We start from the raw sequence: 26,493 nt of genomic DNA on the forward strand, positions 1-26,493 counted from the left end.
AGGGCACACACATGACAGGAGCACACACATGACAGGAGCACACACATGACAGGAGCACACACATGACAGGAGCACACACATGACAGGAGCACACACATGACAGGAGCACACACATAACAGGAGCACACACATGACAGGAGGGCACACACATGACAGGAGCACACACATGACAGGAGGGCACACACATGACAGGAGGGCACACACATGACAGGAGCACACACATGACAGGAGCACACACACACACAAGGATGACTGTGAAGTTAACAAGTGCACAGGGATGTATTGTTGAGATTATAAATCCCTTTGATATTTCGGATGGGAAACAATCAACAACACAGGAGGGCTCTGACTCATCCCAAGGCTGGCACCCAGCTGAGACGAGATATACCGGTAATGGAATTATCCCACAAACCAGTCCAAAGAGATTTGTCACCATCGCTTAAATCCCACAATTACTGATGTTGTCGGAGAATCATTACGCTAGGAGGCAAGAAGACATTACCCAGTGCTTATTTTAGTCCTACTACCTTATCTCTCTTTGACAGGCGTCACTGTGTTTTTCTCGCCGAGTCTGTGAGCACGATATGGCCTTTTGGAGAAGGGGGAGAATGGGACCCAGTGCCAGTGAGGTGCAAGGAGTGAATAGGGGAGATGATTGTGTCTGTCATGCCGCAATTTGAAGCTGTCAGTGGCAATCGAGATCATTGACTACCTCCACCAACCAGCAGAGCTCTGCACCAATCAGCTGGACAGTAGTTTATTTGTTGCCATAATCAACACCCTGGAGATTCCCTGTCCCTAGACAACTAGTGAGTATCTGCATCCCATATGGCACCCTATGCCTTATATAGTGCCCTACTTTTTACCAGGGCCAATAGAGCACTATACAGTGCATTCGGGGAAAGTATTCATAACCCTTGACTTACTCCACATTTGTTTGTATTACAGACTGAATTCAACATTTTTAAAATGTATCATTTTTCTCACCCATCTACAGACAATACCACATAATGACAGAGTGAAAACCTGTTTTAAGAAATTGATGCAAGTTCATTGAAAATGAAATACAGAAATATCTGATTTACATAAGACTCCATTCCCCTGAGTCAATCATTTGTAGAAGCATCTTTGTCAGTGATTATAGCTGTGAGTCTTTCTGGGGAGGTCTCTAAGAGCTTTGCACACCTGGATGGTACAATATTTACTCATTATTTAAAAAAATAATTATTCAAGTTCTGTCAAGCTGATTGTTGATCATTGCTAGACAGCAAGTTTTAAGTATTGCCATAGATTTTGAAGCCGATATAAGTCAAAACTGTAACTAGGCCACTAAGGAACATTCAATGGCGTCTTGGTAGCAACTGCAGTGTATGTTTGGCCTTGTGTTTTAGGTTATGGTTCTGCTGAAAGGTGAATTTGTCTCCTTAATGTCTGTTGGAAAGCAGACTGAAGCAGGTTTTTTTATAGGATTTTGCCTGTGCTTAGCTTTATTCCATTGTTGATCCATCCTCAGTTTTGTCCTATCACAGCCATTAAACTTTGTAACTGTTTTAAAGTCCCCATTGGCCTCATGGCAACTGAGTTAGGAAGGATCTTTGTAGTGACTGGATGTATTGATACACCATCCAAAATGTAATTAACAAATTCACCATGCTCAAAGGGATATTCAGTGTCTGCTATTTATTTTATTTTTACCCATCTACCAATAGGACCCCTTCTTTTTTGGGGGGAGGGCTAGATTTAATATCGCAGATAGATTGCGGCTTCTATCAATGTAATTGTCTGCAATATTTCCAATCCCCCATATAAATGACGTGGCTTCCTACTCCACAGCTCCCTCTATTTCGTTGGACTGGGCCACGGCCGTCAGGGAGAGAGTAGAGGAAGAGCTGGGTTCCTATGGGTTCATGGCTCTGTTCAGGGGGATCTTCGACCATCCGCCAGAGGGTAGAGAGGGGGGTGAGCGCCTATTCCAACTACGGCAGGAGGGCCAGACCACGGCGGAGTACGTGCTCACCTCTCAGACAGTAGCCGTCGTAGACAGCTGAGGTTCTGTTTTACAGGATGGGCACCAGCTTCAACGGTGTCCAGTACGTTCTAACCAGGGATCCACGGGAGCAGAGGGACAGCCACGTCATCTGTCTCCTGGGTTAGGTGTGAGTATTCCATCATAATCACTTTCCGTCCAAACTTTTTCTAGTAACAATTTGACTGGCTGGCTGTCTTTCATGTTTTGTTTCTACAGCTGTAGTGGACTCCGGTGCCATGGGGAATTTTATTGACCAGCCCCTCGCCTCCTCACCTCATACCCGCTCTCCTCTTCTTGTCCGGGTTCAAGCACTGGATAGTCAACCACTGAGATCGGGTCAATCACACACATCACAACACCACTCACCCTCACCGCGGAATCCATACATCAAGAAAGCCTTCCCTTCCTCATCATCAGTGCACCCGTACACAAGATCATCCTCGGCCTCCCACGGCTTCAACGTTATAACCACACCATCTCATGTCTGGGGATGAAAATTGCAGACTGGACACCCGAATGACGGAAGACCTGTTTACTCTTTCCCTGTGATTCCACGTCGGTTGAAAGTCCTGTGGTTGCCCTTCAGCCCAACAGAGGCATACCAAGATCTTCAGGAGGTTTTTTACAAGACCCAGGCCACCTGTCTCCCTCCTCGTCGCCTCTGGGACTGTGCCATCGACCTGCTTACAGGTTATACACCTCTGCGCGGCCCCATCTAACCTCTGTCGGTGGCAAAAGCCCAGGCTATGGAGGAGTACATCCAGGAGGCTCTCCAGCAGGGTTCCATTCGGCACGTCCACCTCCGCTGCATCGGCAGGCTTCTACTCCGTGGCCAAGAAGAACGAAGGATTGCGTTTGAGCAATCGATTACAGAAATCTGAATTCCATCACCATAAAGTACCGCTACCCTCTCCCGTTGGTGCCAGCCGCAATTGAACAACAGCCGTTTATTCACCAAGTTGGGCCGGCGGAGTGGCTACAATTTGATCCCCACCTGGGAGGAGAATGAATGGAAGATGGCCCTCAGCACGATGTCTGGTCGCTACGAGTACTTGGTGATGCCTTTTGGATTGGCCGACGCTCCGTGAGTGTTCCAGGCATTTGTCACCGAGGTGTTCCGTGACATGCTCGGACACCAGGTGGTCATTGCACATCGACTCGGCTACCTTGGAGGAGCACATCGCTCATGTCCATGTAGTCCTGGTACACCTCCTGACCAACCACCTGTTCGTCAAGGCAGAGAAGTGACCATTCCATCAGGGGTAGGTCTCCTTTTTGGGTTACCGGATCAGTTCGCAAGTAGACATGATGGATGAGAGGAATGTGGATGCTGTCAAGGTCATGGCTAGTCCCAATCACCACAAAGGAGTAACAATGTTTTTGGGGGGATTTGCCAACTTCTACCACCAATTCATTAAGAACTTTCGCTCGATCGCCTCTCCTCTCACTTCTTTCCTCAAAGTTGGTCACCGGAAGTTGGGATGGAACTCTGCAGCTGATAAAGCCTTCCACTTTACTGAAGGGTCATTTCACCTCTGCCCCGTTGTTTTAACCTTCAGATCCTACGTTGCTCTTCGCGGTGGAGGTGGACGCTTCAGAAGTAGGTGTGGGGGCTGTCCTGTCCCAACATCAAGGTAATCAATAACCGGACCTGCTTCCAGACTCCCTGCATCTACATTACACCTCCTCTAATTTGAGTTAACTACTGGACAACAATACTTGGGCTTCTACTTCCAGCTGATAAATACTATATATATTTGATGGATACAGTATATTAGTTATCTCAGCTCCCCTCGACCCCTCAAATCCAGTTTTGATTTCTGTTAGCCATATACACTATATGGTCAAAAGTATGGCCTTCAAATTAGTGGATTAGGCCATTTCAGCCACACCTGTTGCTGACAGGTGTGTAAAATCGAGCACACAGCCATGCAATCTCCATAGTCAAACATTGGCAAACATCGGCAGTAGAATGGCCCATACTAAAGAGCTCAGTGACTTTCAACGTGGCACTGTCATAGGATGCCACCTTTCCAACAAGTCAGTTCATCAAATGTCTGCCCTGCTAGAGCTGCCCAGTCCACTGTAAATGCTGTTATTGTGAATTGTAAATGTCTAGGAGCAACAGCTCACAGAACTGGACCGCAGAGTGCTGAAGCGCATAGCAAGTAAAAATCGTCTTTCCTTGGTTGCAACACTCGCTACCGAATTTCAAACTGCCTCTGGAAGCAATTAAGAACTGTTCAATGGGAGCTTCATGAAATGGGTTTACATGGCCGAGCAGCTGCACACAAGCCTAAGATCACCATGCACAATGCCAAGCGGTTGCTGGATTGGTGTAAAGCTCACCGCCATTGGACTCTGGAGCAGTGGAAATGTGTTCTCTGGAGTGATTATTCACGCTTCACCATCTGGCAGTCTGACAGACAACTCTGGATTTGGCAGATGCCAGGAAGACGCTACTTGTCCCATTGCATAGTGCCAACTGTAAAGTTTGGTGGGAGGAGGTATAATGGTCTGGGGCTGTTTTTCATGGTTTGGGCTAGGCCCCTTAGTTCCAGTGAAGGAAAATCTTAATGCTACAGCATTGCATTCTAGATGATTCTGTTCTTCTAACTTTGTGGCAAAAGTTTGGAAAAGGCCCTTTTCTCTTTCAGCATGAAAATTTCCCCTTGCAAGGTCCATACAGAAAAGGTTCGTCGAGATCGATGTGGAGAACTTGATTGGCCTGCACAGGGCCCTGACCTCAACCCCATCAAACACCTTTAGGATGAATTGGAACACTGACTGTGAGCCAGGCCTAAATCGGCCAACATCAGTGCCCGACCTCACTAATGCTTTTGTGGCGAATGGAAGCAAGTCCCCGCAGCAATGTTCCAACATCGAGTGGAAAGCCTTCCCAGAAGAGTGGAAGCTGTTATAGCAGCAAAGGTGGGACCAACTCCATATTAATGCCCATGATTTTGGAATTTGTTGTTCAATGAGCAGGTGCCCACATACTTTTGGTCATGTAGTGTATTTTTCACTACTGTGATGTTTCATGAAGGTCCTGAACCTTTCTACAGATGGTAAATTAAAAACGCTTTGCTAAGAGTATTATTATATTTTTAATTGACTATGACTTTTTAAATCAGCAGAGGTAGCGCCAGATACATGTTGAAATTCTTCAGCCATTCCTGAACCTGCGACCAAAAACAAGCAACATATGGGCAGTACCAAAACAAGTCCAATCAAATCAAATGTTATTGGTCACATGCACATATTTTGCAGATGTTGTTGTGGGTGTAGCGAAATGCTTGTGTTCCCAGCTCCAACAGTGCAGTAGTATCTAACAATACACAACAATACACACAAAACTAAAAGTTAAATAATGTAATTAAGAAATATATATATATTAGATTGAGCAATGTCGGAGTGGCATTGACTAAAATACCATAGAATATAGTATATACATGTAAACATAATGTAAACATTATTTAAACATGATTAATGTGACTGGTTTTCCATTATTAAAGTGGCCAGTGATTCCAAGTCTATGTATATAGGGCAGCAGCCTCTAAGGTGCAGGGTTTTGTAACTGGGTGGAAGCCGGCTGGTCATAGCTATTTAACAGTCTGATGGCCTTGAGATAGAAGCTGTTTTTCAGTCTCTCGGTCCCAGCTTTGATGCAACTGTACTGACCTCGTCTTCTGGATGATAACGAGGTGAACAGGCTGTTGCTCGGGTGGTTGATTTACTTGATGATCTTTTTGGCCTTCCTGTGACTTTGGATGCTTTAGGCTCACTACCCTTTTCGAGAGTCCTGCAGTTGTGGGCAGTGCAGTTGATGTACCAGGTGAGACAGGCCGACAGGACGCTCTCAATTGTGCATCTGTAAAACTTTGTGAGGGTTTTAACGGCCAAGACATATTTATTAAGCCTCCTGAGGTTGAAGAGGCGCTGTTATGTCTTCTTCACCACACTGTCTGTGTGGGTGGACCATTTCAGATCATTAGTGATGTGTACGCTGAGGAACTTGAAGCCTTCCACCTTCTCCACTGCGGTCCCATCGATGTAGATACGTGTTCTAATGTGATCTAAGGATTCTGTCTCTTCGCAGCAAAATATGCAGAGCTGGAATGGTTGTATCCCCAATATATATATATATAACATACTATCGGTTGCAAGAATTTTGTATAATCATTTAAATTGAAAAACTCTACGTTTTGAATCCGACTTCAATTTGTGTATCAATTAATAAACCATGTGCCATGGAATTGGTGCATCGAACATCTCTTTCCAACTATTTTGCAATCTACTTGGCACAGCTGCCAATATTTTGGTCTTTAAATGAAACTGGTATGCTTTTTCATTTGTCACAATTGTCTTTAACCAATTTTGGTCTTTAATGCAGGGCCTTCAGACAGGTTCATTACTTTTCCCCCTTCCACTTTCCTCTTCCATTTTTGCGGTAATGCTGCAATTAGTTGCTTATCATTTAGAATGTTTTATTTCTATATATTTTTGTTAGCTGCACGTGGACATAACTCCACCAGTCCTATTTATGATTTAATTTATAAAGATAATACCGTTTAAATGTTTTTGTTTCTCCAAAAATGAGAGATGATTTCCTTTTCAAATAACCGAAAGTGAGAGGTTGTAATCTGAATAAAGGGAAAAAGGCCATTCTTGAACACAGACTGAGTCAGTCTTACTTATCTGCTAGAGAAACATTTAGGGTTGAAGTATCGTTTTTGTATGACTAAAGCCTATAGTGAGAGGTCTATTGCTTTAAAATTTAATCATTTCTGCCCTCCGAATTCATATTATATAAATAGGCCCACTTCATTTTGTCCAAATAAAATGTAATATTTTTTGCTCATACGGTGCCTCCGGGAAGTAGTCAGACCCCTGGCCTTTTTCAGCATTTTGCTACATTACAGCCTTATTCTAGAATTTATTAAATTGTTTTTATTTTATCTTCAATCTTTACACAATACCCCATAATGACAAAGAAAAAACTGATTCATAGAAATGTTTGCATTTACATAAGTATTCAGACCCTTTACTCAATACTTTGTTGGGAATGATTACAGCATTGAGTCTTCTTGGGTATGATGCTACAAGCTTGGCACACCTGTATTTGGGGAGTTTCTCCCATTATTTTCTGCAGATTCTCTCAAGTTCTGTCAGGTTGGATGGGGAGCATGGCTGCACAGCTATTTTCAGTTCTCTTTAGAGATGTTAGATCGGGTTCAAGTCCGGGCTCTGGCTGGGTCACTCAAGGACATTCAGAAACTTGTCTCAAAGCCACTCCTGCATTGTCTTGGCTGTGTGCTTAGGGTCATTGTCCTGTTGGAGGGTGAACCTTCGCCCCAATCTGAGGTCTTGAGTGCTCTGGAGTAGGTTTTCATCAAGAATCTCTCTGTACTTTGCTCCATTCATCTTTGCCTCGATCTTGACTAGTCTCCTAGTCCCTGTCACTGAAAAACATCCCCACAGCATGATACTGCCACCACCATGCGTTACCGTAGGGATGGTGCCAGGTTTCCTCCAGATGTGACGATTGGCATTCAGGCCAAAGAGTTCAATCTTGTTTTCATCCGACCAGAAAATCTTGTTTCTCATGGTCGGAGAGTCTTTACATGTCTTTTGGCAAACTCCAAGCAGGCTGTCATGTTCCTTTTACTGAGGATTGGCTTCTGTCTGGCCACTACCACAAAGCCCTGATTGGTGGAGTGCTGCAGAGATGGTTGTTCTTCTGGAATGTTCCCCCATCTCCACAGAGGAACTCCAGAGCTTTGTCAGAGTGACCATCGGTTCTTGGTCACCTCCCTGACCAAGGTCCTTCTTCCCTGATTGCTCAGTTTGGCCGGGCGGACATCTCTAAGAGGAGTTTTTGTGGTTTCAAACTTCTTCCATTTAACAATGATGGAGGCCACTATGTTCTTTGGGACCTTCAATGCTGCAGACATTTTTTGGTCCCCTTCCCCAGATCTGTGCCTCGACACAATCCTGTCTTGTAGCTCTACGGACAATTCCTTCGACCTCGTGGCTTGGTTTATGCTCTGACATGCACTGTCAACTGTATCCAATTCATGTCCAATCAATTTAATTTACCACAGGTGGACTCCAATCAAGTTGTCGAAACATCTCAAAGATGATCAGTGGAAACAGGATGCACCTGAGCTCAATTTCGAGTCTCATAGCAAAGGGTCTGAACACTTATGTAAATAAGGTACTTTTGTTTTTTATATTTGATAAATGTGCTAAAAATTCTAAAACTCTGTTTTCGCTTTGTCATTATGTGGTATTGTGTGTAGAATGCTGAGATGTTTTATTTATTTAATATATTTTAGAATAAGGCTGAACGTAACAAAATGTGGAAAAAGTCCAGGGGTCTGAATACATTTTGTGGTGTGTAAACCACCATAGAATTAGGTCCCCCACACACCAGTATCTTGAAACAGAAAACTGGCATAGATTCTGGATGAGATCGCACGCCATGCTCGAGAGTATTGGTGTATAACATTGTCTATTGATCAAATCATATCATGATCTACAATAGAAGACAGCCTATACTGTCAACATTTTACATTTATCCAGAGCGACTTACAGTAGTAGTAAGTGCATACATTTCCATCGGTACTGCTGCCCCGTGGGAATTTAAGCCACAACCCTGGCGTTGCCAGTGCCATGCTCTACCTACTGAGCCACACAGGACCGTGTCATTACTAGTGTTTGTAACTGCTTATTATCACCTGTGTCAATACTAGTGTTTGTAACTGCTTATTATCACCTAATAATATACAATTATATCAGTTGAATTTCTAGCCGGAATCTGTTGATATGAATGCAATCACTCAAATGTGTCTGGAAAAGTACCCTACTAAAGACTGCATCTCAGTGTGACATGCCCTCCATTAGATCAGTGACATCATTACAGCCGTGCTACAGCAGACTGCAAATTGTTTTGTTGGATATTAAACTGCTCCACAACATTCTCCTGCGAGCTATTCACAGCAATTCATTCATGAAATAATCACTCTGCGCTTAAAAAGAAGTAGTCTTATCCAGAAAATGATGCAGCCTGCTGTTCTGACCTACATTAGACATCTCAACAAAGTTGATGCCTGATTGTTTTTTTTCTTCTTCGGACGAGGAGGAATACGTTACCTCTTGAATTGTTTTGTGTGTTTGTTGTTTCAGATGATGCGGTTCATTCAAGAATTGGACAATACAGCCACACTGACTTCTCAATAGGCAGAAGTGGAAGTCATCATCTGATACAATACACACACACACACACACACACACACACACACACACACACACACACACACACACACACACACACACACACACACACACACACACACACTTTAAGAGGCAGTGTGGCGTACAGCTTTCTTGTTTTTAACCAACCCTGTTTAGCCCCTACCTTATCCATCTCAGCCATACATGTTACAGATGCCTACTCCCCCATTTATAATGAAAATTACCACATATTGCAATCATTCAAATAAATTAAATAAATGTTTAATAATGCATAGAATATTATAATACAATTAAATACAGGAAGAGAGAAGATATTTGGATGAAAATATACAATCTATAAATCAGCTGGCTTAATACATGGATGATACTAAACACAGTTTAAGCTATATAAATACAATCATCTAGATTCTGTTTCCATAGTTTAGGTAGGATCAGTTTCCACAACTCATAGGCTACCACTAACTTGTTCAGGGTAATCTAATTATCCATATCTCTATGATGGCTGACCATTTCAACTAATGGGTAACACTTCATTGGGTTAACTGAACTTCACTGAGTTCAGATTGGTGTTGAATGTATAATCTCATTCAACCAAATTGACACTTACGCATGAGATACTATCAAAGTTGTTATGCTTAGGATTTTATCAAGGGCAAATGGGGAATATCATGAAGTACCTGTTATGGCTGCACACAAAATACTTAATGATATAGTATTAGTTTGAGAGAACATTTATCAAACAAAATGTTCTATTTGTTATGACACTCATGTCTCACTAGCATTCAAGTGTAATTATTATGTGAGATAGAGAGTGGTTTGGGACTTCGGCCGGTGACACACCCCGTAGGCTATGCTGCCGTCCATCAATCATAACACATCTTAATGGGCCTTGTCAAACGCGATTCAGTAAACTGTAAAGGGTGGGTCACCAGATTGATTTGTCCTCGACGGCAAGGCAGGCAGGAAGCGTGATTTCGGAGGAAGTGAAACGACTTTAGACGCTTTTCAGCTTTAACTCCGTTCCATTGGAGCAGGGGCACAGGTGGCTTATCAGAGTGTAGCAGTTTGTGCAGTGCAGTCCTCCTTGGTTTGATTTGACAAGACAAGTCATTTTTGAGGAGGGGCTGTTTGGTTCCCCCCGGGGGGCTGCATTGGGGGAAGCTGGGGGGGCAGGAGCAGAACAACAGATGCTTTCACTGAGGGGAGAGAAGCCACACTATGGTCTATACAGGAACAACTACATAATACAGACAGAGAAGGAGAAAATGTCACAATCTCTGACTGCAGTGCAATACATATAGTGTGTAAAATTACATGTATTTCAAACCATCTAAACCACCCCAAAAAATATGTTTATATAAAGAATTGAAATCATGTGCATATGTCTAAGAGTGTGATAGAAAACAGGAGACCACCACATTAGAGAGAATGAATTGATCAAACCAAGATAAGTCCTATATAGTGGATTGTTATAACACCATGCATTTGTGAGCTAATCATGTTCAAGGTCCCCAGACAAAGAGGGGTCTAAATGGGGTCATACTACAATATCCGACACACTAAAGAATAGTTGGGTTGTTTTTTTAACCCATCATTTAGAGTGTATATGTTTTCTGAGCTTCTGATATGGTACGAACACTGTCAGGCAGGTTTCCATTAAACCCCAGACTGATCAATGGGACTAGGACGTCACACATCAATCCTGGAAAAAGCAACCTTGCTCATCACATTGGTTTCAGTGGTTCACCATTGGGGGCTCCAAGAGTCAATCTCCAGCAAGGTGCTAATGTCACACATTTTCTCTCAATGTGCCCTGTCAATTATGACATTTCCACACTTTCAATAGAATATATACTGCAAAAAATAAATGTGGTGATATTAAAATAATAAACAGTACATGTTTAATATATTGATACGGTATAAAATGTTATCATTTGAAGGGTTTTGTCATCAGAATGATCTCAATACAACTGAAATAGTCATACTGAGGCCATGATTGTTTGAAATGAACACAGAGCAGATTGATGGAAAATCAGAATCGCTCAAACTGAAAACGTCAACATAATTACATGATGAATTTATTTCAATAAACAAAGATAAACTACTGTAGTTTTATTATATATCCACCTTTCATGCATTTAACCACTCACTATTTACAAATGTTCAATAGGAAACCCATTAGACACATTGACTAAATCATTATACTGACTTGCATATTGTATGCAAAAACACATAGGTATTTTTCAAAAACATTCATTCATCCCCATTGCTTTAGCAATACGAGACAGTGTTAGAAGTAAAAAACGATTGTCACTTTGACAAATAGGCTATAACAATCTAGGTGGGTCCAATTCAAATGATAGTACAATTCAATTGACATGGTTTGTTTGTCTTTAACAAAAAGTGAAAGATGATTTTGGCTATATACTTCTTGGAGATGTGTGTCCTTAAAATGTTTAGCCCTACCCCTAATTTGTCCTTTGACTGTTCAGTCACCTGCTGGATCCTACATTTTCGTCAACTGACAAGAAAAGAACAATGGAGACTGGATTTTATGTGAGAATTGAGCTCCGTCTCTGCTGTTGGTGAAAACTGGATTAATCATCTGGGCATCAGTGGTAGGACAAATTATTTTGACAAAGTCTCCAAAAGCGCTCTTTGAGCAACTAATATGCCCCAACAATGACTGTTTCTACCTCTTTGGATGGTCTTCTGTCCGTCACCAAAAAGTTGATCATTCCCTCTGACTTAATGAGAAGGTTGCAGCCCAAAAAGAATATACCGAAAACCACCGTGAGCGATAACACGCACATAACGGCAATCTGGACAACTCTCATGAGAAAGAGACTTCTCTCATCCGGAGTCGGCGCCACGAAACCATTATCAGTCACCACAGATGAAAAGTTACAACAAAAAATATCTTCAGTCTTATTGAAAAGTCCTGAGCTCTCCGTTTGATTGAAAGCGGTAGAATTCATCTCCACTTTTCAACGTTCAGTTGGCACCACAAATAACAGCCAAAAGCGCACTTTCAAGCGCAATTTCAGAAAAATTCCCCACAAGCGCAGAAAAAAAATGAAGAGTGAGAACCAGGAGATTGAAATGCCACCTTTAAATCTGGTATAGGTCTTCTAGTATGTATCAAACTGCTCTGGCATACCTTTCCAAATGTCCTCTTCCCAGCCACAGTGCATTTATGATGTTCCAGCAACCCATGGTTATTATAACCTACCTGGTTGGGTGAAACCATTTCAGGACGCACAGGAGAGTGCTGTTTTCCAAGAGTGTATAGTAGTAGCGCCACCATGAGCATGATCAATGAAACACGCAATGCGTAATTGGATGGCTGAAAACCCTGCACCTGCCCATTCCATCCAGTCCAATAATGGGGAAAATAAAGGCAATTTGGTGAAAAAGTGCAATTTTGGATTCAATATCCAATATTGGTTTACATTTTTATAATGTAGCAGATTTGTGATTTTATATTGTTATTGTCAGTTAATACAGTCTCAACCTCTGTCGAATTCGCGTCGTGACTCTTTAATTTCATAATCGCGCAGAGTGTACTTGATCTAGCTCGCACGCCGGTGCCGGGGACTCAGGCTCAGAGCTTTTATTTTGGAATCATTCCATTGGTCCATATGGACGTCAAGCCTAAACTCTTTCGTCCCTGCACTCCGGGCTAGCTAAATCAAGTGTACATTATGATCAATACTGTAATGAAACAGCAGGGAGCAGGTCTCGAACCCTCGACCTTCTAGCCCCGTGCGGCAGGGTCGATTTCCGCGCTTATAAACCCTGGGTCGTTACAATACTTTCACTGACATCTAGTGGATGTCAAATGGTGTATCTAAAACGAATTAATTAATTTAATTGTAATTAATGTATTCTTTAGAAAATACATGCATATATTGTTGTTTTCCAAAGTATATCCAAATGCAATCAATTCTAGTCTGAACTATGCCTTTTTAATTATACTTACTATGCCCAATATTTGACCCGAACTATAGTCTTTGACCTACTGTACATGTACCCTATTGGTATAAATGCCTGACTTTTTACTGTTACGTGTTGTTGGAGCTGAAAGCTGAATGAATGTTCTATTATTGAGATAATAAAGACTTGAAAAATATGCCTACTGTAGCTCATCCCTGGTTCCAAACTAAATCATCAGCAGATGGCAGTATAGTACTTGATGTAGAAAAGTGACACCATTGTATGTAACCTCCTCTCAGAACATTTCGTATTATTCTGTACACAAATCCGGGAATCTCCAATTAGGATGATACAGTACATTAAATTTGGTATGGTTACGTTGGACACATGGTTACTTTAGGCAAAAAGAAAAGGTTTAGAGGATGGGTGGACATGTCTACCAATCCAAAGGTTGCGAGTTCAAATCTCATCATGGACAACTTTAGCGTTTTAGCAACTTTTAAACTACTTCCTACTTTTTAGCTACTTTGCCACATCTTTAGCATGTTAGCTAACTATCCCCCTTAACCCTTTTAGATAACCCTTCGCCTAACCCGAACCTTAACCCTTTTATCTAACCCTTCCCCTAACCTTAACCATAACCCCTAGCCTAGCTAACGTTAGCCACCTAGCTAGAATTTGTAACATCATATCTTTGCAAATTGGTAACATATTGTACATTTGACTAATTCGTAACATATTGTATATTTTGCAAATGTGTAACATATAATACAAATTGTAATTCAAAAACATATCATAAGAAATGAGCGATTGGCATCCAAAAATGAATACATACAATACGAAACATACTAAATGGAGAGTCTCAGATTTACTTACAGAATAATACAAAATGCTCTGAGACCAGGTTGTGGCATGAGAACAGAGCAATGCTAACATAGTAAACCTAGGTATAGGTTACAAAACTGGCACTCAAAACATTTTCTGTTCAGTTTTGCTGTGATGATAATTAGGGCCAGATTGAGAAAGGATTCATTCTTCTGGGTAATATTGGTTTGTATAAGGTGCCAACTTTGCTCCTAATTTAGGTTGAATTGATTTTGAATTGTTCATATATCAACTCAAATTTTGAAACACCAAACGACAATCACACAATTTGAACAAAGACTTTATAACTATCTACTGACTATTTAACGTTATAGATCCTACATATTAACTCATTATTAACTGTGTATAAACTACTTATATTTTCAGATATAGCCTACAAATAATTCATACCACGAATATATTATATTATGTATCGTAGGATATTTCAATATGTCGTGTGTAACCTATGTATTTGAGTTTTGTGCTTTAGGCTATTTCCCATATGATGCACACTGAAAGAAATACATTTACCAGACGCCCTTGATGCTCAGGATCAGCAGGACTTCCTGATCGACGTGACTTGCAACCAATTACGGATGAATAAAAGGACTATTGCCTCTATAGTTTTCATGGTAGATTGCACCAGAACGTATCGCCTGTCCGTTACCCCGTTATACATTATTCTTTCCGAGAACAGGTGGATACAAAGACATATCATTTTGCGCTGCATAGAATGTTAGAGATTACAGGGGAACTTGTTTAGGCTACAATATATCGGTAGTCTACGTGTCGCGTCGGGGGGACTGCGGTACATCTGAAGACGGACTAGCAAAGACTGTCAAGCAAGGAAGATTGCCAACCAGCAACATCATCGGGACGTGAAATTATGCTCTTCATTCAGATACAGGTTTCCCGTCTGCGGAACATTTGGATTGATAGTTTGATTTACCATTTCAACCATTCAAAAATGATTAGTGAATTACATTAGTGCTGTTAACCCAATGCAACACGTTGCTGGCAAGCGAGACATCATTGTGCCATTAATTGATTACAATAAGGCATATTTTCTGTAAGTATTGTACAAAATGACATGTTTATTGAATGACGTGCTTTCATCTTTCAGCATTCAGACAATGTCATAAGAGATGGCTACAGTAGAAATGTTCATTTGGAATATAGCATGTTCTAGTGTTCCGTCTATTAATTACTAGATTCTAGACTGTCAATTAGATATTGCAGGAATGTAAGGTCCTATATCAGCCTGCTGCTGATATTGGCTGTATCTACAATATTTGTTGTAACAATGTCGCTAAGCTTTCCAATTAGATCATCTTAGTCTTGAATGTAGGAATGAGATCGATGAGCTGTAGCCTGGATATACACCTGTCCTTCTGCAGCAGTTTGAAGTCAATACCCTACTCATCCATCATAATGACAAGATTGTTGTGGAGGTCCGATATCAAGGATGACATTTTGCCACACGATTGTTCTAGCAATTTACCTTTCGATATAGTGCTGTGAGGCCGGGTTGGGGGTCATTCAAAAATGGGAAAATCTTTGACACAAATAGCTTTGCTTTTTTGTTGTTGCTTCTCTTCACTTATTGAACAGTCATTGAAAACAGAGGGCCAATTGTAATTATTGAATTGTAATTTCAGTATTACTTCCTGAATTGACTGCCTTTGTATTCAAATTGAACCCAACCCTGCAGTGAGACACTGGTAACAGTTGAAGAGGTAGTAGCCAGTGGGTTCTCAAATAGGTCAACAAGTTAAGTCTCACTTAGCCTATTTGTTATGGACACGTTGTCTTTAGATCAGTTCAGCTGTATAAAAGACAACAGATGAATCGATATGTTCCCTTTTAGCCTCTATTTATCGGTCTGCTGCTGAGTGGAGGGAGTGTGCGCTTGGCTTTCCACCATATCACACCCTGTGGGTTGTCTCTCACTTCATAATGGTCTCGATGAATCGAGTGGTACGATACTTACATTACGTCCTCTTCCTGGGGGTCTACCGTCCTATAGGTTTTCCGGTCCAACCCTCATAAAGCAAAGGCTCGTACTACCATCCTGATCTTGTGAACTTGGGATGGATATAAGTGCACAGAATGGGCACCTGGAGGAAAATGGGGGAGGGTCATGCTTTTTCAATTTCAGTCAAGGGGAGGGTTTATTATTTTTTTCAATATAGTCCAGGGGAGGGTTCTGTACTTTGTAAATAATGAAATGTTGATATTTGTCAGTATTTTGGAATTTGTTGCTTATTAGGCTATATATCGATGTGTGGCCGATGCCGCCCCTTCTCCGCTGGGCGTGCGCCTATAGGCTATTTAGTGTGGTCTCAATCAAACGATCCATAGCCTATAGGCTACGAAGTGCATGCTCGGAGAAGAACAGAACAAAGTTATATTCATAAGATAGCTTCTGGGATGGTGTAAATACAACTAGGCTGCATTACACACTGCAATGGATATTACAATCCTGAGCCCCGGCCTGCTCTGCTCTTGCTGATTCCATTTTTTTGTGTGTGTGCTGCCTAACCAATGGCTGTGCTGTGTAGGTCTATGATGGCAGTTCAGGAGGAGAGTCAAAGGCTTCTTCTGAAAATAATTTATGATTAGGCCTAGTCCAAATAATGAAGTCTTGCACGCGGACTGGCCTATAGCCTATGCTCTGTTCGGTTTGAGAATGAGAGTGCGAAGCTACATCCTTCTATAGCCGAGGAGACAAAAAAAATGGACTTTGCTTGAAAAGTAATCAAATTCTGTCAGTATCAATTGATTAAAGATATTCACTTTCTGTACAGTAGAAGATGTTTAAACCCAGACAGCTTTTAGGGAAACACTTGTGACCCTCTCAAGTTGGGTTAAGCCATGGAAGAAGAGTAGCCAGCAGTGTCACTAGGTCTACTCTGTCTGGGTAGGTTAACTTGTGGAAGTACCATGCTCAGATTCCTAACGAAGTCTCAGATTCAATTATTTGCAAAAAAAGGGGACAGTTTCATTGCAGACAAGACACACTGATTTAGAATTGGAGAAATATGATCAGATGAACACATGGGCCTATCTCTCTGTCCATTCTTAGCCTGTCATTTCGGGAATGTGTGTGGTATTTCAAAATATTCTGCTAATATGTCAAATGATGTAGAATTGCATGAAATGTTTATAAAAGGCCATGTCTTCTTGGACCTGTATATACGATGATCTTTCCACGTCTACTCTTGTCTACGGTGGTATGCGAACCCACAACCTTCTGGCCCACAGCCCTGTGCTCTCTCAAAGTTCATTCGTTGCCATGTAGCCTAATGCTTACAGGACAAAGAACAGTTTCTAAAACTGCATATCTAAGGCTCTGGTCTGTCCAATAAGTGAAGGTAAATGGTAGACAGGTTCTCTGCTATCCATTGGATGTTTTCATTATTATTTTAGATATAGGGGAGGGTCACTTGTTTTTTTTCAAGCGTTCGGGGAGGGTTTAGGTCAAATATATCTTGCTGAACGGATGGCCATCCATTTTTCATTTCAGAGAGGTCCGATTTTCTCCTTGTAACTATTATTATAAATAACGTTCACTCCCTAAGTTCACGAGATCAGGATGGTAGTGTGAGGCTAACCAAAGCACCCCTGTATTTACTAATTAGCTGCGCACCCAGACCTTTAAATAGCTGAATCGGGCATGTTGGGTTACGGCTGGACTGAACCTACAGGACGGTATCTCCAGGATGAGAGTTGTGGGGCCCTGCCCAATAGATATGCCACTAAAGTATTCCCTCGTGTACTTTAGTAGCACAGCCCACCTCTTCCCTTTGTTATTGACGTCGTCACGGCACCCCATTGGATCGGAGCGACGGACGGACTTAAGAGGATCAGCCCTCTAGTCCATCCTGATAATCATTTCCTGTACCCTGAATGCCTGACGCTGGACGATTTGTGCTGATTTATCCTTTTCTGAACATTGTAAAAGATTGGGCTCAAAGTGCTCCCTGTCATAATGCTTATATCAGTGGCCCTGGAGTGTACCTAAGTGAGCTTGTATTAAGAGAAGTTCAGTCTGCTTCTTGAGTGAAGAATCATGTACTTCAGATAATTCTGCATCTGGGAATCCAGAATAAACCAGTCAGAAATGATAGAGAACATTAGAGCTGAATTGCCATTGTTTGAACTTTAGAGCAGCCTTGTTTGATGTGTAGGAGTATGGATACAGTCAAACAGTAACTGTCAGTGTCAGAGGTGCCAAAAAAATGTAACACTTCTGGCCCGTGGGTTAAAGCGTCAAAGCGTCGCCACGGTCAATAAGGTTTGTGTTGTTCCGACAAGTGTTTTCAGCTGAAATGTATGCTGTAATGAGGGGAGAGACCTTGTTGTAGTGCACTGCTCAACAGACAGGAAATATTCATCCGTGCAGATGGTTGGACTAATGACCCAGCCGCTTCAGAGGGGGAACGCGAGCGTCGCCTCCAGCCTGGTTGGTGGCACCAGACCCAAACATTGCACTCGACAGTTCTAAGCAGATGGCCGCGGGAAAACACAGCAGACATGTTTCCGAGTTTTTTTTCTCTTCTCTCTGCAGAAATTAGCATAGAATTCAATATGATGAAAGTAATGCGTGGAGTAAGGTTCCAGCGGTCTAGTGTTACTAGGCGTTGGTCTCTTTCATTTCAATCAGATTCATGATGTCTTTGAAATGGAGGATTTGAATACCTTATCACTGGAATCTATACATTTTTATGGTTTGCGAAGAGTCTGCAACGGATGACAAAATTGCACACAAAGGAGTCTTTATTTTATTAGACTGCCATTCTCAAGGCCATTCTGGGGCTAACCTTAGATGTCCTGTAAATCTGGTTAAGCTTTGTAGGCCTACTTATGACAGAAAGCGGCCAATGCTGAACCATTGTCAGTGTGACTGTTGTTTACGGGGCCGTGACGCTACTAATAAACATGACTGGGCGACCAGGCTTGTTTTTGGAAGCGATAACAGTTAACTCAGGACAGGCTTGTCATCTACTGTGATTGACGTATACAGGAAGCAGAGGGGGATGTTGTGAGCGCAACGGCGTTCAGGGAGGGTCGAGGTCAACTATATCTTGCTGAACGGATGGCCATCCATTTTTTCATTTCAGAGAGGTCCGATTTTCTCCATGTAGCCCTTATTACAAATAACGTTCACTCCCTAAGTTCACCAGATCAGGATGGTAGTGTGAGGCTAACCAAAGCACACCTGTTTTCACTAATTAGCTGCTCACCCAGACCTTTAAATAGCGGAATCAGGTATGTTGGGTTAGGCCTGGACTGAACCTACAGGACAGTATCTCTGTTTTTGGAAGCGATAAGAGTTAACTCAGGACAGGCTTGTCATCTACTGTGATGGACGTATACAGGAAGCAGAGAGGGATGTTGTGAGCGCAAAGACTGCATTACGCTGCACCTACGCAGCAGGAGAATGATAAGGAAATGGGAGAGTCAGATTTCCTTCTGGGGATGAGTCTAGAGGGGTGTTATAAGAACCATCCATTGGCATAGGGCCTTGAGCATATTGGAGGATGATGTGGGTAAACAAAAATGCGCGCACACACGCACACACACACACACACACACACACACACACACACACACACACACACACACACACACACACACACACACCACTTCAACGTACACCAAGGGGGTTTCTGTTTTCAGTTGTATTTTTTGCGTGTGGTTATGTGACCGCGTTTATGGAAACTCAATGCCCCACAGAACACTCCAATACCAGAATTTGTGTGTAAGACAGAAATATTTGATAGCCTTTTATGCCATTTAATATGGTCTAATTCCCCCCCCCCCCCCCCCCCCCCCCGAAACGAAAACGCAAGACTTTGGGATCATGGATAGCTCTTATTGCTTTCCAGGACATTTAAAGGGAAAGTACCACAGTGCAGACCTTTCAGTCAAAGCAACCTTCTTGTAAATCATAACATTGGATCGGAGATGAACATTTGTAGGAGGAAAATAGAAAACGTGCAAAGCATGCTCTATTTCAGTTGTGATCTAATCCATCACTATCGTAACAAAGTTGTCAGGTGGATATGAATTAATATTATGAAAAGAGTGTCCATTTTGTTAACATTGTCTATTTATTCTCTTCGGACTGCTTCTTTTAGAGCGGTCTTGTCCGGCACATCTATTGTGATTTTACACACACACACACAGTTTCATACAGGGAGAATTGAATGCAACTTGTTGCCTCTGTAAACCAGTAATTCTCCTTAGAGAAAGTCACATTACATAGCAAATTGTTTTTTTTTTCATGTGGAATACTAGTGAGGTATTCATTTCATTCCATTGAGATTTCTGTTCCGCACAAACATTCTCATTGGACTGAAATCTATCTGCCTGGTCTAGGCAAATCTGCCAATAAACCACAGATGATATGCAGACTCTCTGAGGAAGGAATTAGCTTTCTGCTTTTCTCTCTCAAATGGAAAAATACCAAGTCATTGTCAACAACCGTGTTCCATACGAAAATACATGTTCAAAGGAAGTTAGCTGTTGGTGGAAGCTGTATGGTGAAATCAATGAATTCTCCTCAGTTTCATTGTCACAATGTTCACTCTTAACATTTCATCAATTAAATGTTTTCTTTTCATTTCTCAAAGTTCTCTCTCCAACCAGGTCTGTGTGTTTTTCTCTCCTCTCTCTGTAGTGGGATGACATCCCGGTGTGTCTCCCCTCCGTTACCTTGTTTAGACTCCAGAGTTCCTGCTTTCTGTCAGGGGCCAGCCTGCTGATTCCTCTCTGCCGCCACGTCACGTCACGGGGGGCCGATGCGGCGTTTCGTATACTGTAAGGTGGTGCTCACCACCTCACTTGTCTGGGTGCTGGTGGATGTCTTCCTGCTGCTCTACTTCAGTGAATGTAACAAATGTGACGATAGGAAGGACCACTCGCTGCTGCCTGCTCTCAGAGGTGAGCCCGAAATTGAATCAACTTTATTTATCCCAGGAGGTGAAATTAGGTTTCTCACCAGCAAGACACAAACAACAACACCAAAAGCATACTTCAGAGACGCATAGACAATGCACCGATGGTTGGTGAAACAAGCACAACGGATGACTTCCATAGAAGCCAATGGATTTGATACTCTAGTCTTAAAACCTAATCAAACATACATTCGAGCGTTTGCTCTGTAGATGTGGGTTTGTGGCCCTGCGAAACAGTCACCATGACTCAGGCTAGACAGACATTTATTTGACACAGATTTGCCAGCTCGACCACGGTAGTCCAACTCGAACAAGTAATTGTCCGATGTAAACACAGGAGTCCTATACAAATTACACTATTCTCATGCTATTACTTTTGGGAAGTTTGGAGAACAAACACCAAAGTAACTTCAAAGAAAAGCAATGGAGTTACTAATAAACTTGTTGAATCTCAGCCTGGGTGCACAATTAAGAGAAAAACACTTGAGAATGAGAAAAGGGTTGAGTTTCAAATGGCACCCTATTCCCTGTATACTACACTACTTTTGACCAGCGTTCATAGGGCTCTGGTTGAAGCTAGTGCACTTTATAGGGAATAGGGTACCATTTGGGATTACACTATGCCTTGATCCAACTGTTGGCTTCAGTTGAATCTTCCGTATCCCTGGTTAATAAAGCTTATCCACAGGAGTGTCCTTTCCTTCTCTGGCCCAGTATTTCCCGACATGGCCTTTCCAGTAAGCAGGTTTACAAGTGGCCCGCTAAGCTGCTTTCAAGGTTGGAATTGGGGAGAAACCTCAGCCAGAATGAAGCTAAAAAGTACGTGGCCTTCTCGATTCCAGACTCATTTCCATCACAACAAGTGCCTGAAGTTAGAGTACATACGAGTTACTTATGCTCTTAGTTGAATTGAAATGATGTTATCCGGTTTCTCACATGCGCTCAGCATTGAGGTCATTTTCCGACTAAATATGTCAGTGTAAGCTTTTGGGGGAATTAATGGCTTAGGATTTTGGCAGTCTGTCACCTATTCTCTCTGTTGCTTTAAGAGGCTCCAATGAACATCGTAAAATGTATTTGGTTGGCCTAATGGTCTTTGATCCTTGTATTACACATGTTAATATTATTTAGTTTAGGCCTTTTTTTGACATTCTTAAAGGGATAGTTCACCAATATGTCATTATGTCATTTGGGTGAATCCCTTAAATAAAGTGCACGCACGCGGAGTATACCAAACATTAGGAACCCTCAGAACAGCCTCAATTCATCAGGGCATGGACTCTACAAGGTGTCGAAAGTGTTCCACAGGGATGTTGGCCCATGTTGACTCCATTGCTTCCCACAGCTGTATCAAGTTGGCTGGATGTCCTTTGGATGATAGACCATTCTTGATACACACAGGAAACTGTTGAGTGATGCAGTTCTTGACACAAACCGGTGCGCCTGGCACCTACTACCATACCCTATTCAAAGGCACTTCAATCTTTTGTCTTTCCCATTCAACCTCTGAATGGCACACAAACACAAATCAAATCGTAATGGTCACATACACATGGTTAGCAGATGATAATGCGAGTGTAGCGAAATGCTTGTGCTTCTAGTTCCGACAGTGCAGTAGTAACTAACTAGCAATCTAACAATGTCCCTAACAACTACCTAATACACACAAATCTAAAGGGGTAAATGAGAATATGTACATATAAATATATTGATGACCGAGCGGCATAGGCAAGGTGTGAACAGGCAGTAGCTTGGGTGGTTGTTGTCCTTGATGATATTTTTGGCCTTCCTGTGACATCGGGTGCTGTAGGTGTCATGGAGGGCAGATAGTTTGCCTTTAGTGATGCATTGTGCAGACCACACCACCCTCTGGAGAGCCTTGCGGTTGAGGGCGGTGCAGTTACCATACCAGGCTGTGATACAGCCTGAAAGGATGCTCTCGATTGTGCATCTGGAAATATTTGTCAGGGTTTTGGGTGACAAGCCAAATTTCTTCAGCCTCCTGAGGTTTAGGAGGCACTGTTGCACCTTCTTCACCTCACTGTCTGTGTGGGTGGACCATTTCAGTTTGCCTGATATGTACGCGGAGGAACTTAAAACGTTCCACCTTCTCCACTGCTGTCCCTTCGATGTGGATAGGGGGGTGCTCCCTCTGCTGTTTCCTGAAGTCCACGATCATTTCCTTTGTTTTGTTGACCTTAAGTGAGAGGTTATTTTCCTGACACCACACTCCGAGTGCCCTCATCCCTCAGTCTCGTCATTGTTGGCAATCAAGCACACTACTGTTGTGTCATCTGTAAACTTGATGATTGAGTTGGAGGTGTGCATGGCCACGCAATCGTGGGTGAACAGGGAGTACAGGAGGGGGCTGAGCACACACCCTTGTGGGGCCCCAGTGTTGAGGTTCAGCGAAGTGGAGATGTTGTTTCCTAAATTCACCACCTGGGGGCGGCCCGTCAGAAAGTCTAGGACCCAATTGCACAGGGCGGGGTTGAGACCCAGGACCTCCAGTTTGATGATGAGCTTGGAGGGTACTATGGTGTTGAATGCTGAGCTGTAGTCAATGAACAGCATTCTTACATACAGTTGGGCAAAAAAGTATTTAGTCAGCCACCAATTGTGCAAGTTCTCCCACTTAAAAAGATGAGAGAGGCCTGTAATTTTCATCATAGGTACACTTCAACTATGACAGACAAAACGAGAGAAAAAATCTAGAAAATCACATTGTAGGATTTTTTATGAATTTATTTGCAAATTATGGTGGAAAATAAGTATTTGGTCACCTACAAACAAGCAAGATTTCAGGCTCTCACAGACCTGTAACTTCTTCTTTAGGAGGCTCCTCTGTCCTCCACTCTTTATCTGTATTAATGGCACCTGTTTGAACTTGTTATCAGTATAAAAGACACCTGTCCACAACCTCAAACAGTCACACTCCAAACTCCACTATGGCCAAGACCAAAGAGCTGTCAAAGGACACCAGAAACAAAATTGTAGACCTGCACCAGGCTGGGAAGACTGAATCTGCAATAGGTAAGCAGCTTGGTTTGAAGAAATCAACTGCGGGAGTAATTATTAGGAAATGGAAGACATACAAGACCACTGATAATCTCCCTCGATCTGGGGCTCCACGCAAGATCTCACCCCGTGGGGTCAAAATGATCACAAGAACGGTGAGCAAAAATCCCAGAACCACACAGGGGGACCTAGTGAATGACCTGCAGAGAGCTGGGACCAAAGTAACAAAGCTTACCGTCAGTAACACACTATGCCGCCAGGGACTCAAATCCTGCAGTGCCAGACGTGTCCCCCTGCTTAAGCCAGTACATGTCCAGGCCCGTCTGAAGTTTGCTAGAGAGCATTTGGATGATCCAGAAGAAGATTGGGAGAATGTCATATGGTCAGAAGAAACCAAAATATAACTTTTTGGTAAAAACTCAACTTGTCGTGTTTGGAGGACAAAGAATGCTGAGTTGCATCCAAAGAACACCATACCTACTGTGAAGCATGGGGGTGGAAACATCATGCTTTGGGGCTGTTTTTCTGCAAAGGGACCAGGACGACTGATCCGTGTAAAGGAAAGGATGAATGGGGCCATGTATAGTGAGATTTTGAGTGAAAACCTCCTTCCATCAGCAAGGGTATTGGAGATGAAACGTGGCTGGGTCTTTCAGCATGACAATGATCCCAAACACATCGCCCGGGCAACGCAGGAGTGGCTTCATAAGAAGCATTTCAAGGTCCTGGAGTGGCCTAGCCAGTCTCCAGATCTCAACCCCATAGAAAATCTTTGGAGGGAGTTGAAAGTCCACGTTGCCCAGCAACAGCCCCAAAACATCACTGCTCTAGAGGAGATCTGCATGGAGGAATGGGCCAAAATACCAGCAACAGTGTGTGAAAACCTTGTGAAGACTTACAGAAAACGTTTGATCTCTGTCATTGTCAACAAAGGGTATATAACAAAGTATTGAGATAAACTTTTGTTATTCACCAAATACTTGTTTTCCACCATAATTTGCAAATAAATTCATTAAAAATCCTACAATGTGATTTTCTGGATTTTTTTCCCTCATTTTGTCTGTCATAGTTGAAGTGTACCTATGATGAAAATTACAGGCCTCTCTCATCCTTTTAAGTGGGAGAACTTGCACAATTGGTGGCTGACTAAATATTTTTTTGCCCCACTGTAGGTATTTCTCTTGTCAGATGGGATAGGGCAGTGTGCAGCATGATGGCGATTGCATCGTCTGTGGACCTGTTGGGGCGGTATGCAAACTGAAGTGGGTCTAGGGTGGCGGTGATATGTATTACACCCGCGCGTGGTGCAATCAATATGCTGATAGAATTTAGGTAACCTTGTTATCAAATTTGCTTTGTTAAAATCCCCAGCTACAATAAATGCAGCCTCAGGATATATGGTTTACATAGAGTCCAGTGAAGTTCCTTGAGGGCCGTCTTGGTGTCTGCTTGAGGGGGAATGTACACCTCTATGACGATAATTGATGATAATTCTCTTGGGAGATAATATGACTAGCATACGCCCCCGCCCTTACTCTTCCCAGAGAGGATAATATCCCTGCCGGCGCGATGCATGGAGAAGCCTGGTGGCTGAACCAATTCCGACAACATATCCCGAGAGAGCTATGTTTCCGTGAAACAGAGAATGTTACAATCTCGGATGTCTCTCTGGAAGGCAACCCTTGCTCGAATTTCATCTACCTTGTTGTCAAGAGACTGGACATTGGCGAGTAGTATACTCAATCCATGTCTCAATTGTATCAAGGCTTAAAAATCCTTCTTTAACCTGTCTCCTCCCCTTAATTTACACTGATTGAAGTGACATCAATAAGGGATCACAGTGTTCACCTGCATTCACCTTGTCAGTCTGTCATGGAAAGAGTGTGCTTAATGCTTTGTATACTCAGTGTATGACTACAATACATTTATATACTGCAGTATCTGTGTAGTATTGTATAATTTGTATTTTATTGTGTAGCAAAACATGTCTTTTACACATGTTGGTTTTAGATCGGATGATTACCTATGATATCCATTTGTGGTAATTATGCAACCAAATGTATTACATCAATTTACAAGCCTTACAATATTATACAACCATATAAGCACCACACTATGACTAAGGAATCACAACTTATGAAGTCCTACAGTAAGCCATATGGATTGGATCACTCCCAATTGCATTATATCTCATTTGGACAAGTGGACAATACGACACATGATAATATGACACATGATATACACCGTCCAATGAAATGCTTACTTGCAGGTTCCTTCGACATTGCAACAAGAAATAAAAGATAAGAGTACCAACAGAAAGGAAACGGGTGCCATTTGACGTTAAACCCAACAAAAAGTTTGACGAAAGCTGTGCAAGAGGGTAAAGCGTTTGGTCATGGGTAAGCCATTGTAGCAGACGTCAGAAGT

General features: G+C 42.3%; 1 protein-coding gene across 4 annotated transcripts in view; it reads left to right on the forward strand.

The window, feature by feature from the left end:
* The first annotated feature begins 14,696 nt into the window (after positions 1 to 14,696).
* LOC115108299 (polypeptide N-acetylgalactosaminyltransferase 13-like) overlaps positions 14,697 to 26,493 on the forward strand; it is a 64,947-nt gene continuing 53,150 nt past the window's right edge. For all 4 annotated transcript variants that reach the window (XR_010461585.1, XM_029632485.2, XM_029632465.2 and 1 more), the window contains exons 1-2: positions 14,697 to 15,155; positions 20,772 to 21,034. Coding sequence is in view for 3 of the 4 variants with exons in the window: in XM_029632485.2 (XP_029488345.1) it covers positions 20,893 to 21,034 (142 nt within the window). In the remaining variant the exon portion in view is untranslated. The remainder of the gene's footprint in view (positions 15,156 to 20,771; positions 21,035 to 26,493) is intronic.

The sequence above is a fragment of the Oncorhynchus nerka genome, linkage group LG3, assembly GCF_034236695.1.
Source record: "Oncorhynchus nerka isolate Pitt River linkage group LG3, Oner_Uvic_2.0, whole genome shotgun sequence".
Taxonomy (NCBI): domain Eukaryota; kingdom Metazoa; phylum Chordata; class Actinopteri; order Salmoniformes; family Salmonidae; genus Oncorhynchus; species Oncorhynchus nerka.